This window comes from Myxocyprinus asiaticus, chromosome 46, assembly GCF_019703515.2.
Source record: "Myxocyprinus asiaticus isolate MX2 ecotype Aquarium Trade chromosome 46, UBuf_Myxa_2, whole genome shotgun sequence".
Classification (NCBI taxonomy): Eukaryota; Metazoa; Chordata; class Actinopteri; order Cypriniformes; family Catostomidae; genus Myxocyprinus; species Myxocyprinus asiaticus.
This window is the reverse complement of record NC_059389.1, coordinates 29,837,529-29,857,337: the sequence shown is the minus strand read 5'-3', so window position 1 is coordinate 29,857,337 and position 19,809 is coordinate 29,837,529. Positions and strand designations below refer to the sequence as shown.

General features: G+C 38.6%; 1 protein-coding gene across 1 annotated transcript in view; it reads left to right on the top strand.

Moving 5' to 3' along the window:
• Nucleotides 1–1,551: 1,551 nt before the first annotated feature.
• Nucleotides 1,552–19,809, top strand: part of LOC127435759 (filamin-C-like) — a 52,488-nt gene continuing 34,230 nt past the window's right edge. Inside the window, exons 1-8 of the mRNA XM_051689427.1 lie at nt 1,552–2,050; nt 7,367–7,615; nt 9,725–9,822; nt 11,844–11,994; nt 13,269–13,387; nt 13,497–13,574; nt 13,674–13,836; nt 13,919–14,119. Of these exons, the coding sequence (XP_051545387.1) occupies nt 1,684–2,050; nt 7,367–7,615; nt 9,725–9,822; nt 11,844–11,994; nt 13,269–13,387; nt 13,497–13,574; nt 13,674–13,836; nt 13,919–14,119 (1,426 nt within the window). The 5' untranslated portion in view covers nt 1,552–1,683. The remainder of the gene's footprint in view (nt 2,051–7,366; nt 7,616–9,724; nt 9,823–11,843; nt 11,995–13,268; nt 13,388–13,496; nt 13,575–13,673; nt 13,837–13,918; nt 14,120–19,809) is intronic.

Below are 19,809 nucleotides of genomic sequence, written 5' to 3'. Positions count from 1 at the left end.
AGGGTGAGGCTTGTGAGCCGAAGAACACCATCCCAACCATGAAGCATGGGGGTGGCAGCATCATGTTGTGGGGGTGCTTTGCTGCAGGAGGGACTGGTGCACTTCACAAAATAGATGGCATCATGAGGAAGGAAAATTATGTGGATATATTGAAGCAACATCTCAAGACATCAGCAAGGAAGTTAAAGCTCGGTCACAAATGGGTCTTACAAATGGACAATGACCCCAAGCATACCTCCAAAGTTGTGGCAAAATGGCTTTTGGACAACAAAGTCAAGGTATTGGAGTGGCCATCACAAAGCCATGACCTCAGTCTGATAGAAAATTTGTGGGCAGAACTGAAAAAGTGTGTGCAAGCAAGGAGGCCTACAAACCTGACTCAGATACATCAGTTCTGTCTGGAGGAATGGGCCAAAATTCCAGCAACTTATTGTTAGAAGTCTGTGGAAGGCTACCCAAAACATCTGACCCAAGTTAAACAATTTAAAGGTAATGTTACCAAATACTAACAAAGTGTATGTAAACTTCTGACCCACTGGGAATGAGATGAAAGAAATAAAAGCTGAAATAAATAATTCTCTCTACTATTATTCTGACATTTTACATTCTTAAAATAAAGTAGTGATCCTAACTGACCTAAGACAGGGAATGTTTTCTACGATTAAATGTCAGGACTTGTGAAAAACTGAGTTGAAATGTATTTGGCTAAGGTGTATGAAAACTTCTGACTTCAACTGTGTGTGTGTGTGTGTGTGTGTGTGTGTGTGTGTGTGTGTGTGTGTGTGTGTATATATATATATATATATATATATATATATACATATATATATGCATACATACACACACACACACACACACACACACACACACACATACATGCATATATTGTGAATTGGTCTGTGATTGGCATAGATAAAATAAAAATAAAAAATAGGTCACACATGTTAGCTACTGCCTAAACTAGGAACTTACATCATTCTAAGAGCACATAGGCTGTTATCTGCTTGTGATTACCTAGTTTTTGTTATTGCTATTGCGATTAATTACATTAATTGTAATATATGACATGTGGACACTCAAGTCAAGTCGGAGTCACCATCTAATTTTGCTGTGACTTTGTCATGCTGGGCTGATTAGCGCACTTACTCTGATATTCCAAAAATAAGCGTGTCTCAGCTGGCCAATCACAGACTGTCTCATCCATTTCGACCAATCCGATCCGTCATCGTTGTCCTTGAGGATTAGAAAACGATTCGTCATATTCATGTATACATCATGACATCAGTGTGATGTAATCCCGGGGGTCCTGGGTGCATTTAAACCCCCTTCATTCACCGTCTCCTCATTTCAAACAGGACTTTCAACTGCGGCAAACTGTTGATCACCGAGTGACTTGGTTCATTTTTCATAAAGTGATATTCTTCAGACTCAAAGTGTCCATTAAGAAGGAGCGACTACATTTGTCAGGATCCTGAGAATTAAAAAACGGGTAAATCGTTAATCGGATAATCTATCATTGCTCTGACAGAAGTGTCTGTGAGCCCCTCTTCACAAGTTTCTGTGAAAGTCTGTCTGTTTTCTCCAAATTTCATCAAAGTTTTGATCTGTTTAAGACTCTCTCGCCTTCTCACACTCTCCCGCTGCGAATTTACCGCATCAGAAGTATAAAAGCAAGTGTCCATCATGAGCACTTACACACATTTCGACGATCAGCCGCCCCAATACTACCAGGGCACAGACCTCGGGGAAGAAGAAGAGATGCCAGCTACAGAGAAAGACCTCGCCGAGGACGCACCGTGGAAGAAGATCCAGCAGAACACCTTCACCAGATGGTGCAATGAACATCTCAAATGCATCAATAAGAGCCTCACTGACCTCCAGAAAGACCTGAGCGATGGCCTTAAACTCATCGGCCTTCTGGAGGTCCTCAGTCAGAAGAAAATGTACAAAAAACATCACGTCAGACCAAACTTCCGACAGATGAAACTGGAGAATGTGTCGGTGGCGCTGGAGTTTCTGGACAGAGAACGCATCAAACTCGTGTCTATAGGTAAGAACGGATTTAACTGGTTAAACAGGAATGATCTTGAATCTTACAATAAAGTTAGCCTTTAAGTAAAAACTGAGTCGTTGTACTAGCAGATGTTATGAACAAATATATATCTTTTCTTAAATCTACTCTACTGAATGTGTGACCTGCGCCATCGTTTTGACACACTTTGACCCAGAAATACGTTTTATTTATTTTATAATAATCAATTACTAAACAAATAATTCATACAAAAATTAATATTTGTTTTTCAATATTTTATTCAACATTGGAAGAAAGGACGCCTAAGCTTTCTACAGTATAATTATTGTATTTCTACTCTTAACCGTTGTCGAGATATAATAATTGAAATGTTTCTCTTTTTACTTTAGTGTTTAAATCTCAAAATGTGTTTCTAGGACAAAGTGACTCAAAATGTTGGTGCAGGTCACATATATGTAGTGTAATGTTCTGCAAACTATAAAGAGTTATCAACTTTGTTGACACTATATGACAGATTTCATGAATAACATTAACAAACCTTATTACATTATTATTATATATATATATATATATATATATATATATATATATATATATATATATATATATATATATATATATATATAAAGTGTCAAATATGTTATTAATATTTTGAAAAATCCTTAAACATTGATTCAGATACACTGTAAAAAGGTTTTTCTGGTCAAATAAAAAGTGCTTTGTGGTATGACTTAGATTAAATGGTTTTAGTCAAGGTCAAAATAGTATTATTAGGACTTTTTTAATTGAATTAATTAAATGACATGCCAGTTAAGTAATCTAATTAATCATATCATTATTTGCAACAAAAAACAGGCCCCCAAATAAAATAATTAAATATAAATAACAGGGTTGTACAAAATTCAGAAGTTCAGAATTAACAACCTTTTAATTCATGAGTTGGAATTAGAATTGAATTTGAACTGGGATTGGAAGTGGAGTTTACTGAATTGCAGTTTCAAAGAAATTAAAACACAGTCACATTACACAATTTCAATAGTGCAAGGCACATTTTCTGACAAATAATTACATTATTATTTGTTACCAAGTATGCCTATTTATTACCTAATAGATAGAATTACATTTTTTAACTTATAGACATAAACTGTCTCTCTCTCAAATAAGAATAATAAATAAATTATTACAATTAAATTAACATAGTTATCAAAAGATTTTGTTTTTTGCTGTACAGCACCACAAATGATCAACCACATTGTTTTCAGATAATTTTATAAAATTAGATTCAAAATTTGAGTCTTTTAATTGTTTAATATACTGAGCACATTAGAGCATTACAGGAATTAAAGTGTTCTTCCACCATGATTCATAAAATAAAAGTGTATTAAATATAGTGAAATAAATGAAATACACATTTTAAACATTGTTACATTTTATTATATTTATTATTGAATATTAATACTGCAAAAGTGATGTATTTGTAAAACTTGAAGAAATGAAGTTTGCATTACTTTTTAATTTGAATTAATCTACTTCATTTTAAGTAAATGATCTGAACTTAAAGTTCAACCTGACAAGACTTTTACATGTAAGCTGTACATATCACATATTAATTGTACAAATTTAACAATTACATATTTAAATTAAGTAACTTTAGGAAGATTTCTTAAATTCTAACAACTTAGTCCTATGACAACTTATTTTGATATTTACATGGTTTTAAACTGTTCAGTATTCATCTCATGCACATTTCTATAAACATATATTTCATGGAGAGCGATGTGTTTGCTGTCTTAAACCAATAAAATCAAATTTTTGCTCAACACATGAACACTTATGAATAGAAAAAACACTGAGTATTTTAAAATGGCACACACGGACCTCAACACTCTGTACATAAAACATGACAAGGTGACAATCAACAAACTGATAATTTTTTTAGATAAACCAACTAATCTTGACATTGCAAAACAAACAAGTTACCTACCATGACAACAAAATCAACAACAACAATAAAATAATAGAAATAATGCAACCATATTATTCATGCCCCAGTACATGCTGGGAAGAGGGTAAATGGGACTGAACCACATAAACATTTTGTGTAGGCTAATTTGAACTGAAATAAATGCATTAATCCAACTCGCTTCTGTGCTTGTTGGTACAAACAAGTATGTTGTAATAGAAAAGCTGCATTGAGATTCATTATGTAGCATTCCTTAACCCTTGTGCATCAATAAAAAAAAGTTACTCATAGGTCCTTTGAGGACAGAAATGTCCACATAAAAAAACTGCCATAATAATATTATATATTAATATTATTTTCCACTTTCAATTAGTTAATTTTTTGAACCAACATCAGTCCTGGTCATAACTACCAAATATTCATTCATTTTCAGGATTTTAACCCTTTAAATGCCAGTTTGTTTATATAATGCCACTGTTGTTTTTCACACACACACACACACACACACTCATGTTGGTTTAGCCATCCTTATGAGGACCCTCCATAGACATAATGATTTTTATACTGTACAAACTATAGATTCTATCCCCTAACCCTAACCCTACCCCTAAACCTAACCCTCACAGAAACCTTTTTGCATTTTTACATTTTCAAAAAAACATCATTTAATATGCCATTTCCCTTGTGAGGACCGCTGGCTGGTCCCCACAATGTAGGTGATCTCAGGTTTTACTATCCTTGTGGGGACATTTGGTCCCCACAATGGAGGTTAAACCTGCCCACACACACACACGTTGGTTTAGCTATCCTTATAAGGACCCTCCATAGACATAATGATATTTATACTGTACAAACTGTAGATTCTATCCCCTAACCCTAACCCTACACCTAAACCAAATCATCACAGAAACCTTTTGGCATTTTTACATTTTCAAAAAAACATCATTTAATATGCCATTTCCCTTGTGAGGACCACTGGCTGGTCCTCACAACATAGGTGATCTCAGGTTTTACTATCCTTGTGGGGATATTTGGTCCCCACAAGGATAGTAAAACTTGTCACACACACACACACACACACACATTTCTCAATACACACATACAAAACACACTCTGACATCCATACCAACACACCCACACAATTTTAGCTGCATCATTTATTCAATTGGCCTGCAGTGCTCTATAATACAGCAAACAGAAAATAGGGAAAAAGCATGTATTTGCTCCATAGGCTAAACATGAGAAAAATGGTGCCATCTGGTGGAAAATATTACAAAATTAAATTTTGAATGGAATGAATGGAATGAAACCATAATATCACAGAATTCATGATTTTATGCTTTAATGGCACTGGGATCAAATATTACAGTTTTAATGGATTTCAATAGGGACAATTTTGTCCTGAAAGTCCTGAGTGTAACTATTTTGTGTACACAGTGTATTATAGATGTATTATAGGAACTGAGGTTATAATATCAAAATTCCCCAAAAAATACACACCTTTGGCAAAATTTATGCCGTTGGCATTAACATGGCCAAAATGATCAAAAAAACAAAAATGAAAAAGACAAAAATGTCCCGAAGGTCACACAAGGGTTAAAGTTGCTTAGCTCAAAAACTACAATAATCAAGTAAATCTTTCAATGTTTTTTTTTTTTTTTTTAAGCATTGTTTACTTGATCTAAGAACATTTATTTTTTTTTACAGTGTAATGTTACTGGAAATACCCCATTTGTTATGTATAAGATAATATGATGACATGTTTCATGTTATACTGAAAAATCAAATGTATTATTAAAAAATAAACTTAAAAACAGTCTTATGAATTTCTTAGAATTTAATTATATTTTAATTCTACTTCCTTAGATCCAAATTTGAATTGCAATTCAACATCCTTTTTGCTACCTCAATTCAAATTCAATCCAAATTCAGGAATTAAATCGGAATTGAATTAGCATTCTTCATTCAGTTCTGAATGGTTTACAACCCTGATAAATAATACATAATAATTATTTATAAATATAATATTTAGAGCTTATAATAAATATAAATAATGATGAATAAATAAAATATAATTATTTATTTATAATAATTATAATAAATTCAAATATTCAGAATAAATACAATAATTCAGATATTCAGATGTATATACCTATTGCATTATTGAGAGAAGTAAAGCATTGATTAGACAATAGAATGTGTCAACAATACATAAAAGTCAATATATTGTTTATTCTTGTATCATTGAACATAAGCCGACAGTCTATATTTTGCAATTGCTGATGCACTCCTAAAAACACTTGTACATCAAGCTTGAATAGCTTCTTCTTTTGTTTTCTGGCGATTACACTTACTGGGTGTAAATATAGTATAGTATAGTATATATATACTTATAGTATAAAAGGACCATTCACTTTGGACACACGTGTCAGTAGCTATAAGTCTATAAGCTTACCACTTGTTTATTGAAAGACAAAGGTGAAAGGTTATTTTTGATCTGTCCCCCAACACTTTAATTAGATTGTTAATGAATACCTAGTGAAAAGACTTCTGGCTTTCTTCTTAAATGTATAGCAAAATTCACTACTGATATGCAGCAACCTCACTGAATCGGAGGGTTATGGTTAGGTGGTTTAGTGGGTATGTTTAGAACTGCTTTGATAGATGTTTAACAGTGCTCTGTAAAGCACTAGAGAGTGATTGTGTTTAGGGGAGACTTGTCTTTTAAACAGATATGCGTATGGCTGTCAGTGTTGATGAAGTGAAGCAATCTGGGGCATGTGAGCATTCTAGTCATTAAAAGTATATTTCTCTACTAGTCTACAAATGGTTTATTTATAAATGTTTAATTCTAGAGCATATTAACCCAATTAATCCCACTGGTTAAGTGTGTGATGGAAATGTACAGTAATTTGCAATTTAAAAGAAAACAATGAAAAATTAGTGTCCATCTAATCTCATTATCATGCTCTTTTAAGGAACATTTTGTGGCTGGCTGACACTCTACACTAACAAAAAAGTACCATGGAATTTTTTTTTTACTACAACATTTACAACATAAATGGTAAAACTGGACATTCACCATGTTATTCTTTCAAGTACCTTGGATTTTATAAATGACTGTGGTGTATCAATAGTAGGCTAATCCATAATAAGGCCACAGTACTTTTTTTTGTTAGTGTAATCTGCTAAATCTATGTTGACACCCAAGTTTTTTCACTCTTTGCCATCTTTGAATGGTGGGTTAGCTAATCCATGCACTGATTCACAGAGTTATAATGAATTTGAGGGTTATTTGGAATAGATGCATAAGTTAATTAAAAACCCATTTACTAAATCAACGCTTCTATGATTGTCTTTGTCCTGTGCAGACAGCAAAGCCATTGTAGATGGGAACCTGAAGCTGATTCTGGGTCTCATCTGGACACTCATTCTGCATTACTCCATCTCCATGCCTATGTGGGATGATGAGGATGAAGAAGAGATTAAGAAACTCACTCCCAAGCAAAGACTGCTGGGCTGGATCCAGAACAAGGTTCCTCAGCTGCCTATTAACAACTTCAACAAGGACTGGAGGGATGGCAAGGCCCTTGGTGCCCTGGTGGATAACTGTGCTCCTGGTAAATACACATTCTGACATAATCAGATGGAGCTATACGCTTTTCTGCATATCGCGGCGCCATTTTGCGGCCCTCTTCAGCCAGTCAGCATCGGCCAATACATTTCACCGTTTGGCCGATTTGTTTCTTAAGCCACGACAGTGGCGAGAAACGCCTGCTTGCATGTGAAGGAGCCTCCTTATGAAAATCGAGGGTTCATGGCAAATTCGCAACTGATAATTTTCACGGGCAAATGAGCTCTGCGGCATACTTGCAGCAAATTGTCCATTGTTGCCAATGGTTTGCGGGAGGTTCACCACTACCGGCGAAGAGCTGCAAACTTCTGGCAAACATCTGTGGTGAATCAAAAGCCCATTTGAATGTGAAAATAACGAGTGGCAAATTTGCTGCAAAATTGCAGCAAGTTTGCGGCTAGTTTAGATTTTTTTTATAAGGGTGGACATGTAAATGAGCAATCACAGTTCTTTTTGTTGTTACTTGCCATCGTGTTGCTACAATATTAGAACGGTGTGCAACAACTCCTTGTTTAAACAATCTGCATATCTGAGCCACGGCAGAAGTGCAGGAGATCCTAATGTTAAAGTGCTCATGTTTTTCACTCTCCATCTCTCTCCTCAACGGTTCCCTGTAACATTTAACTTTTTTGTCTAATGATAAAAAGGAAAATATCATACTTATATCATATACCGTCTGCAAGTATGCCGATATCTCATTTAAACAGATGTAATTCACAAACCTCACTAAAACCTAGCGTTTTATTCCAGCAGAGCGCTCATCTAATATCTACCATCTGAAGCACATATTCTATTAGTTTGGATCAAAACTCAGTTCATCTGATTTAAGAATGTTACCTGACGGTAAGTCCGTGATATTCCAAGCATGGGATTCAGGCTGTGTAAGCTGAAAGTTGTCAGTAGATTGCTGCTCACGCTGGATCCGCACTAGCGCCAAAGAGCAACTTCAAAATAAAAGTGCTTCACATGTGCTAGAAGTAAATGTCATATTCACAGTGCAAAGAAATGTACAATTAGTTTGGTTCCGTCTTTTGTGAGAAAATGCAATTGCTAATACGCATATGCCATCTGTGGTTGCTGGACTACTATGTACTATTTCCTTCTTCCTAATTTATTAAAAATATGTTTATGTTCAAATAAATTACTAAACAGAAATCAGAAAAAAACTGCTATTTACCATTTAAAACACAATAAAAATGTTTTAAAGATTATTTTTTACAAAGTTAAAGTTTTGTGTGAAATTTTGAGTAAATATAGTTCTAAATAAGAGTTTATTCATTTTTTAGCAATTTTATGTAAATTGTGTGATATATCGGTATTATATCAGCCTGTCGGCCACCCTGCTCTCTGGATATTGGCATCGGCCATTAAGAAAACACATATCGGTCGACCACTAGAGTGTATGCTCACTATTCAGCAAGTATTGGAGAAAATTCGTAATTGTTGCATGATTTATAATGCATTTGTAAATTACTAATTAGACATTAATGAACCCCTTTATAAACCCTTAACTAAAGGAACATTAATATGAAGTGTTACTGAAAACACATTACTTAAGAACTATTATTGTATTGTCATTAGCAGGAAAAGTATTCATATGGTAATAATACATATTTAAAAAGGGGAAAAAACAGGAAGTATTTCAAATACTGTTAAAAGAATTCAATAGTGCTACAGAATGAGGGATTCATTTATTCACTGTGGTTCATCATGACCTACTTCCACTCTTTTCTCACATTGACACATACTGAGGAAAGGGGTAGTGAACTAAAGTGTTTACTTCAGTGTAGCTGATATGAAACAGTCCCCGGGAAACAGTCATGACCATACAGGGTGCTGCTGGCTTTTTAATGGGCACATGCACTTTGCCTGTTATCATTATACTGAATATTTAGGTTACATTGTACGTCTCTTAAAACACTTCTTCTATACAATTTTTAAACTGAAGACCAGGTTCATGAAAGGCCTGAAAATGTTAATTCCTAAAATGAGGTAATTATTGTTTTAATACTAGAGTTTCTTGTGAAGAGTGTGCATGTGGCCTAACACCTTATTAAAGAGTTATTTGTTCATAAAATTTTCACTCTTCTTGCAGGTCTGTGCCCTGACTGGCAAACTTGGGACCCCAACCAGCCCGTTGAAAATGCACGTGAGGCCATGCAGCAGGCTGATGATTGGCTCGGTGTGCCACAGGTGAACATCTACTTCTTCAGCTAGTGATAGTTTATCGCCTACTTCAGTCACAGGGAAGGTTATGTCTGGGAGTGGGTTACTGTCAAATGTCACAGTGGTTTCTGCACTTTGACACACAGTGGTGCCTACTCCATTATCCTCATGGGATAAGTGTGAGATTCCATGGATGGTGTAGCATGTGTGTCATAAATTCTTGGGGACAAATTTCCTGCTGACTGTTGAGGGGAGGTGGGAGGGGTCTGACTCTTGGTAAATCCTTTCCTTGGCTTGTTGAGTGCTGCTGTCAAAACTCAGCGCTCTATAGATAAAAATAGTATCTGAAGAGATTGCCACCAAACTGTGATGGTGGAACAAGCATAATGGTGAAAACAAAATGGTGTAGCTGTAAGTTCAGGGTGTAGCTTCATGTTTATCTCATCGTAAACTCCTCCTTTTTGGCGTACTCAACACTTTTGTTTGCAAGAATAGTAGAGAAATCTGATCAGAAAATGTCGCAAGCCATTTCTGAACTTGTGCCACCTGCATAAGCACAGCGGCAATAAAGTGTTTTATACTTAATAATTAATAATATTGTGTGTCAACAATATATTGTGACTTTCTCTGTTCTTTCTAATAATATCTACTGTACACATGAACCCCTTTTTAAACATGAAGACATAAATAGATTTAAATTTTCTGAAGAAAATAAATGTAGTACTTGTGTAGAAGTTGCCCCCACAATTTTAGGGTGTTGTTGGTGGTTGCCAGGGTATTGCTATGTGGTTGCTAACATGTTCTGAGCGTTTTAGTGCATTACTATACAGTTTCAACGTGATCACATGGGAGTCAACATGTTACTAACGAATGTTCCAGTACCCTGACACCGACCCCATTGTGCTTAGTTACTGACAAGCGGCATCTCCCATCAGACATTTTTATATCAGTTCAGTTGTTTATCTTTTCCTGTGCACAACTGATAATTGTATCAGCAGCCTCTGAGACTCGGGTTCTCGTCCTACTTTGAAACCAGGAAACACACAATCAGAAACAAGTGCAATTTGGATGTTGCATTTTCCCTCTTAAATTACATTTTTACTCCACTGACGGTTAGGTTTGGGGTTTGGGGGTAGAGTTAATCAAATATGCATTCCTCTACACTTTACTACAACATTTACAACTTAAAACAACTCGCTTTACAACTTTTGGTGCCCTTCTGTGTATATTTTACCCGGAAACTGGATTTCACACGTGCCCTTGCATTCAAAAATACTTCCTGCTTTGGCCACTGGGGGCAGTGGATAAAATGTTTGGGAGCACAGACCAAAGAGCTCTAAAAGACCACAGACTGATGATCAAATTTTCAAAGAGGTATCATTCATGTCAGTAGCATGGCCGGATCTAGGGGGGGAGATGCTAGAGTGGGCATGGCCCCCCTATATTTCCCAAGAAACTTCTGACGCACACCCTAAATATCAAAATGGCCCCCCAAAGATGGCATCTCAGTACTGCCCCTAGAGAAACATTTTTAACAGTTGAAGTTCTTTTTAACTCAACACGGCCTCTAAAACGCTGCACTCCTACACGAGATGCTGAAAAAAAATGAGATACAATGGCGCAATGGTCAAAGATGTCACACAAACAGCACAGATGGAAGCAGTTATGTCCATCCAAAGGTTTCACCTGTCAACCGCGTTGCTCACTACAACTTCTTTGTGATACTTTTTTAGTATTGCAATATTTACAGTCAATAGCAGGTGCATGCATCAGCAACGTGTACAGCCGAGGACCACGTGCGCGGGTCAAGAAAATCTAGGGGGTGCACCGTCAAGCCATGCGGCTGTGCTGATGATACAATTTTTGTCACACATACTGTGCGCGGAGCGATCTGCAACGCGGACACCTGAAGTATACTTTGGCCTCAAGTATTATTAACTGCCTTAGCAAGCACCACTAACTTTGCTGATCAATTTAAAAATAAATTGTTCCTGATTGTTAACACGCCATGGAAACAATTTCTAATATATTGCATCTTTGATCTTCAGGTGATAGCTCCAGAGGAAATTGTGGATCCAGATGTGGATGAGCATTCAGTGATGACGTACCTCTCTCAGTTTCCTAAAGCTAAACTGAAGCCTGGAGCACCTCTCAAGCCAAAGCAGCTGTACCCCAAAAAGGCCAAGGCCTATGGACCAGGTGAGTGAAAAACAGCAAGGCCACCACTACCGTGTTTTTGCAAGTCGCAGTCAGCAGGGGGCAGTCAGCACAGCTCCGAGGCAACGCGCAGCTGTACAGGCAACAAACAGCTGTACTAATATTGATGAACAGAGCACAACAGAATGCAGGGGTCTCGAGATTCTGTCTATTTTTCAAAGTTTCAAACTGCATTTTGCACAACCACAGTGAGATGCTGCCAAAGGGTCAGTCTGCATGTGTATATAAAAATAGTGCAGGAATGCAAGAACACATCCTGTATTTCTCAAAATGGATTGCTGTAGACTGTAGGCTTATGTTCAATGATTTAGAAATAAAAACAAGCAGTATAGGCCTATTGACTTTGAAAGACACTTTTTGTTTTGTCTAATCCAGTGGTATCCAACCCTGTTCCTGGAGGCCCCCAAGCACTGCACATTTTGTATATCTCCCTTACCTGACACACCCAATTCAGGACGCTGAGTCTCTACTAACGAGCTATTGAGTTGAATCAGGTGTGTTTGATTAGGGAGATATCCAAAATGTGTAGTGTTGGGGGGCCTCCAGGAACAGGGTTGGGAACCACTGAATCAATGCTTTACTCATCTTCCACAATAATGTAATGTGTTTGAATTATCTGAATTATTAAATTTATTATACAATATATATTATAATTATTTTGGATATTTTGTATGGATTTATCCTCTTCTGGGAGCCTATTTCAGCAAATATTGGCATATGCAATTAATTATGCTTTTAATCATTATGAAAGTCCCTTTCAAGGTAAGTCAGTCCATTTGGCGGCCATCTTTGGAATGCTCCAGGACAGGCTGGGCAGCTATTTTCTATGTAAACATGCAGCATAAAAGTACAGCTCCTATCTACTTGAATGGGGAAATACCGAAATTTCCAAAACCGTTGGTCAAGATTATGATCAAAGAACATTTAAAATCTGCAGTAAAATCTGACAACAATAGTATTATAAATTGTGCTTCTTTAACTCAGATCACGTTAAAAAACACTTTTTGTGACTGGCTCTTTCACCTGTAAGGCAGGACTTCCTTTGCTTCCTTTCCACTTACTCCCATTCATTTTAATACCATTGGTCCGTCTCTGCTAAACGGTTTCTGATATACAGTTCATTTGACATCCTGAAAGGCATTGTATTCTTTATCAGTGTAATTGCCCTTAAAATGCATACTTCCAGCTTCTCCACTTGAATGCTACAAGTATATTGTTGAACATTGTTGGTATGTTTGTTTTTTCTTGAAAAAAAGGTATTGAGTCTAAGGGCAACATGGTTTTGAAGCCAGCTGTATTTACTGTGGAAACCCTGGAAGCAGGACTTGGTGAAGTGATTGTATATGTAGAGGACCCAGAGGGTCACACTGAAGAGGTGAGATCTGATCAGAGGTGCTTCTGTAACATTCGGTAAATGTGCAACAATGTGCAGCAAACCATAAATGACATTTTTAAACTTCAATCCATCTTTACATTTTTTTTAGGCTAAAGTAGTCGCCAACAATGACAAGAAAAGGACATTCTGTGTCACCTATGTGCCCAAAGTCGAGGGTCTCCACAAGGTACTCATCAGTGCAAGAACACTGTTGTCTTTTCTTTGGATATAAACCAGTTTGCTTCCAGGTTGGTTCATTTTGTTCATTTATTGTTATAAATCACAGGTGAAGGTACTTTTTGCTGGGCAGGACATAGATAAGAGCCCCTTCATGGTAAATGTGGCAAAAGCTCTGGGCGATCCCAGCAAAGTTCAGGCTCGAGGTCCAGGTCTGGAGCCAGTGGGCAACGTGGTCCATAAGCCAACTTATTTTGACATCTATACAGCAGGTGAGCAGAAAGTTAAAGCTGTGTTTTAGAACTTATTTTTCATTATGAAGGTACACTCACAATTCTGTCTAACTCATTCCAGGTGCTGGGGCTGGAGACGTTAGTGTGGTCATTGTTGACCCTCAGAATAAAAACAACACCGTGGAAGTTCTTCTAGAAAACAAGGGTGACAACATCTTTCGTTGCACCTATAAACCTGTGCAGGAGGGGCCGCACACCATCCATGTGAGATTTGCTGGGCAGCCTATACCCAACAGCCCCTTCAAAGTGAACATCTCTGAGGGTAAACAATGATCTTTCTTTCTTACACATCTTTCTTACACATGATTTTCTCTACTCCATATTGGAACTGTGGGCAAACAGTGAAAAAGAAAAGTCAAAGAAACTTCCCCCACCCCCAAAAACAAATTTTTATCTTTGTAGCCCACCCAAAACCCACAGCTGGGGCTCCTGTGCAGATACTTCCTCATAAAAAGAAAGGTGCGCCGCTGTTCACATTGGCTTTGTCCGTGCCTCTGGTCCATACCTCTGTGTCTGTACCCCTGTTGGGTACAGTAATACAGCTCAGCTCATTGCTCTTAGCTTAATGCTCCCATCATGGGTTTGCTTGTGGCATCTTGATGCACCCACTTTGAGGCATGATAGGAAAGGTACAAAACTAAAGTTCCCTATTGATTCAGTTCACTCAACATTGCAGTGAAACGCTTTGGAGAATTCCTTTTCCACACCCTAGTTGAAGTCCTTGTATCATCACGGCAATCTTATGATTGGCAATGGTGTTTGAGCCCCGCTCCTTTGGCGCGCATTTGCCCTATATAAGCGGAGGCTCAAACACCATTTCTTCAGAATTTTCTACCTTCAAGACCGACATCATCTCGTCTTGACTACGACAATCATCTCGTCTTGAACAGCATTCTCTTTGCCGTCAATGGATACCTTCCACTGGACAAGGTTTCCCTGCAGAAGCATCAGGACGTTCTGCATCGAAGACTTCCTCTAGTGTTCCATCAAAGAGTTTCTTCGCCTCACTGCCGGCATCGGGTTCTTCGCTTCAGCGAGACATGTACATGCTTCTTGCAGCATTCCGGCAAGAGCTGTATCCTTTGATATATATATGCAGTATATGTAATATTCCATCCAAGTGACGTAAAACACTCATATAAAGAGCTGATTGTGTGTACACGTCTTTTTATAGATGTCGTATCACAAGTGTTCCTGTGAGTGACACATCGCTCCGTCAGACCAACATGTGAGCTGCTTTCGCTGCCTGGGCAGCACCCACGCCGAAGCAGCTCACATGGGGACAAACTGTCCTCACTGTGAGGACATGAGTCTCAAGACACTCTGCTCTAGGGTCGCTCTTGTTCTGAGGGACGATTCCACCTCCCGCGCCCTCCCAACCGCTTCCTCTGTCTCGAGGGACCACATCAGGAAGCACGGTGGGGCTGCAAGGTACAGATGGAAGAATCCGAGGAAGATCTCACGCTGGCATAAGCCCCACGAGCCCCTTGATTTTCCCACACAGTGTCCTCGCAAGTGGAATACGCTCGTGACGAACTCCGGCCCTCTATGAATGAGCACGGTGTTGTCGTATTTGCCGGGTCTGATGTTGATAATGATGCCATGTCCCTTGCAGCTTCAAACATAGGAGAATGGTCCATGGAGGAGGTTGCAGCCCCTCCCCCCAGCGAGGGTGAGGAGCGCACACACACCATTGATATGAATTACTCCACGTCATTGCGTGGGAGGTCGAGGAGCTCGGCCTTCTCATCTGAATGAATGATTCCTGCATGCCATCCGCTCTCAAAAGACCGTGGTTTGGAAAGCAGTGTGTTCTTCCCTGAGGTTCATACGGAGCTTACTGAGACCTGCCTTGCACCCTACTCTGCGCGTGCCCAGATTGGAGAGGCTGCTGTTCTCAGGCATATTTTAGCGTCTTTGTACTGTGACAAAAATTCTATTCTATTATGTTTCGACTCTCCCTTCCCCGCTATTCTTCCCAGGAACGAGTCAGTTTTTATTGCAACGCTTCCTTGCATTGCTTGAATAGCGCACGTACCTCGTAGCAGCTGCTTGACGCGCTGAAGGCTGAAAAAGCACTTTCTTCATCTCCAACAAAACTCACTCACCGTGATAACTGCGGGTGATTGGTGTCTATTGTTAGCTCATTCGAACCTTTACATTATTAACACTGTGCACAGATGAGTAATGCGCTATGAGTGAGAAGCTCACGTCTGATAAGCGGCAGCTGTCTGTGCCCGTTATCCATGCCCACTCACGCATTTTGTGATCATGTGGCACGCTTCCGGACATCTCAGAGAAAAATCAACCCAAACCCCACTCAAAATGCTCCCGTCTTATAAACGGCAGCTCCCCTCAACACACACGTGAAACTCAGTGCCCACCCGTGCATTATGCAGTCGCGTGGCGTGCGTTACCGAGCATTTCTCAGTGTGTTAAAAAAAAGGTAGTGTGTGGTTATACAGTCAGGTTTGCAATGTGGCCGCCTCGCTTCATCAGTGTTCTATCCTCAACGTTACAGTGCAGGACACACCCATTCTGCGCGCCCAGGCAGTAAATCTTCTTGTGAGAGACGCAATGGGGTCGTTCCCCGTACGGTGCACAGAGAGAATGTCACAGCCATAATTTTCTCATCAAAACGCAGAAAGACGGTGGCTTCCAGCCTATCTGCATCTGTGACATTTGAATTGAGCCCTCTTTGGGATCTGTTCATAATGATCACATACAAACAATTCTTTCTCTAATGTGTGCACGCTCATAAACCATAACTTATTGTACTTATTAACTTTGGCTCAGGCCATTCTTGAGAATTTGCCTTGCTTCCCCATTTCACACACTGTGCACAACCACTTCCCAATGGTGAGCAGTGTGCTATCACAATTAATGTCAAATGTAAAGCTGACGGGCATGTCAGATTGGGTGCTAAAAATGATCGAACATGGGTATTTGATCCAATTTGCACGCAGACCACCTTACTTCAACAGCGTTTTGTCCTCAACATTTCTGTCATGGGATGTGCCTGTATTACATGCAGAAATTCGCAATCTCCTCACAAAAGACGCAATAGAGATTGTTCCGAGCTGCCACACCCGCAAAGGTTTTTTTTTTAACAGTGTCCGCATTCTGAATTACCTCAAATTGGCTATCACTGGCCCGATCAGAGGCTATGCTTTGCGAGCACAGGGACTTGATACTTCACCATTTGAACAGCCTAGGTCTCAATGTCAGCTGCGCAAAAAGCACACTTTCTCCCAGCCAACAAATCTCCCTTTTGGGGGCATGCATGCACACCTCACGAGCGAGCGCATTCAGACTATTCATCAGTGTCTGCCTCAGTTCAAACTGGGGAAAGCATTTCAGAAAAGTCTTTTCAGAAAATGCTGGGTTTTATGGCGGCAGAATCCGCCGTCATAACGTTAAGTCTTTTACTTATGAGACCTCTCCAGTGCTGGCTCAAACATCACGTACCATGTCACACCTGGCGCCGGGGACGTGTGCGCGTCACCGTGACTCGTCGATGTCTGGCTGCTCTAGCACCATGGACAACTCCTTTATCAGCAGGGTGTTATGCTGGGTCAGGTTTTCAGATGGAAAGTGGTGACCACGGTTGCGTACAACACGGGTTGGGGCACGCTGTGCGATGGATGCCCAGCTTTCGGCACTTGGAAGGGTGAGAAACAGGCATGGCACATGAACTGCTTGGAAATGCTAGCTGTATTCTTAGCTGTGAAGGCTTTCCATTCTGACATAGTGAATCATCACATTCTGATTCGGTCAGACAATACGTAAGTGGTAGCGTACATAAATCACCAGGGTGGCACTCGATCGCTACCAATGATGAGCCTGGTGCAACGCTTCCTCGTGTGGAGCGCGCGCCATCTCCTCTCCCTGCGCGTAACAAATGTTCCAGGCCATCTGAACTGCAGAGCGGACATGCTGTCGCACCAGGGTCCAATGGCGGGTAATGGAGATTTCATCCTCAGACGGTTCTGAGGATATGGGAAATGTTCGGCAAGGCGAAAGTCGACCTATAGACATGGTGTCCATCACTTCACGAGTCCTCTCTGTCTAGAGAGCTTACTATGCCAACACTTGGTGGGTGAGCCCAAGCTCCATATTATGGACAGCTACCTGATATATTTTGAATACATCCGCCTGTGTAGGCTGCTATCCAGTTTACTCCCACTGGAATTCACAAGCACTTCCAATAAGGATAAAACCTTCCTTCCTACCTCTGGTTATGAAAGGATTAAATTATACAGTGTGTATTATATGACTCCTATACATCCTCAGATTAAGGTTAACTTCCCATTTGATTTTCACCATGTGGGGTAATTCATTTTCATACACACTTGAAGACATATTATAATAAGTCACCACCCGACTTATATAGGGCAAATGCGCGCCTAAGGGTGGGGCTCAAACACCATTGCCAATCATAAATTTGGCGTTATGATACAAGGGCTTCAACTAGGTTGTGGAAAAGGAATTCCCCAAAGCGTTTCACTTCAATGTTTCATTTCTTTCATCTCAGGGAACAAAGGTTACATGAGTAACCGGAGACGTTAGGGAGTAAGAACTGTATGTGACTGTACTGAAGGAACACAGAGTGACAGAGAGTGATTAAATGATATTCAGTGATCGGTATTCCTGTTGTGCGAAGAGAAGTACGATATTTTATAGTGTCCTGTGTATGGAGTTAGAACAATGACTAAAGTCTTTGAATCTGAATTTTATGATAAATAACAAAATTAAAGATTTTTGTGGCATATTTTATAGATTTGTATATTTAAACAGCAGATTCTTTGTTTTGGATTGTCTCAAATTCATATCTCAGCAATTCAGATTGTAAACAAACTAGGCCTAAGGTCACATTTCCGTGTTCCACAGGGAAAAAAAATCAAGGTTATATATTATAGGTATTGTTCATTGTTAGTTGATAATGTTAGGGTTAGGTTAGGGTTAGGTTAGGGTTAACTAATTTTAAAGCATATAATTTTTAATGTTAAAACGTATTTGTACATTAAGAAATTTATATTTGCTAAGGTTAATAAATGATATAAAAGTTTTGTTAATAGTTTATTTTAACATCATTCATTTATTTTGTTCATTGTAATATATGTCTACATCTGGGATTTTGATATGAATTTGAGAAATTTGTATTTGGAGTAAATTTGTACTACATTTCTTCATAATCTGAAAATTTTAACCTATAATTTTATAATCTGAATATTTTCAGCTAATTCCACCTCTGAAAAATTCAAAACAAAAAATCAGAAGTTAAATAGTCTTCAATTTTTTAATTGTCACATGTCTAGAATTCAAATGAACAAAATTGAGATTCAGATGACTTTAAGTCATAGTCATTGCTCCATACCTGTGGTAATCTTTTTGTAGTGGAGCAAAGTGCTCTCTTTCAAGTAACATTTTGGTCTTGGGTGTTTGTAAAATGACCATCATTTTTTTTTTTTTTTTTAATGAATGTACTGTGTGCTGTGGAAGAGGTCTGCAAAGCTGCTTTTGGGAAAACTGGCATATTGCGTGATTTTACTAACAGTGCTTCAGTTTGTGCATTTGTAACAGTTGGTGCATTTTATATCTATTTATTAAAGGAATAGTTCACCCAAAAATGAAAATTCTCTCATTATTCACTTACCTTGATGCCATCCCAGATGTGTATGACTGTCTTTCTTCAGCAGAACACAAATTAAGATTTTTAGAAGAAGATTGAGCTCTGTCAGGTCCTTATAATAGAAGTACATGGGTGCCAGCACTTTGACGGTCCAAAAGTCAAATTTAGGCAGCAAAAAGTGATCCACACGACTCCAGTTGATCAGTGAATGTCATCTGAAGCAAATCGGTACATTTGTGTAAAAAATATATAGATAATTAAAACGTTATTAATTTTTAAAAAGCACTTCCTGATGCGAAGCGTAACGTAAGCACATTGTT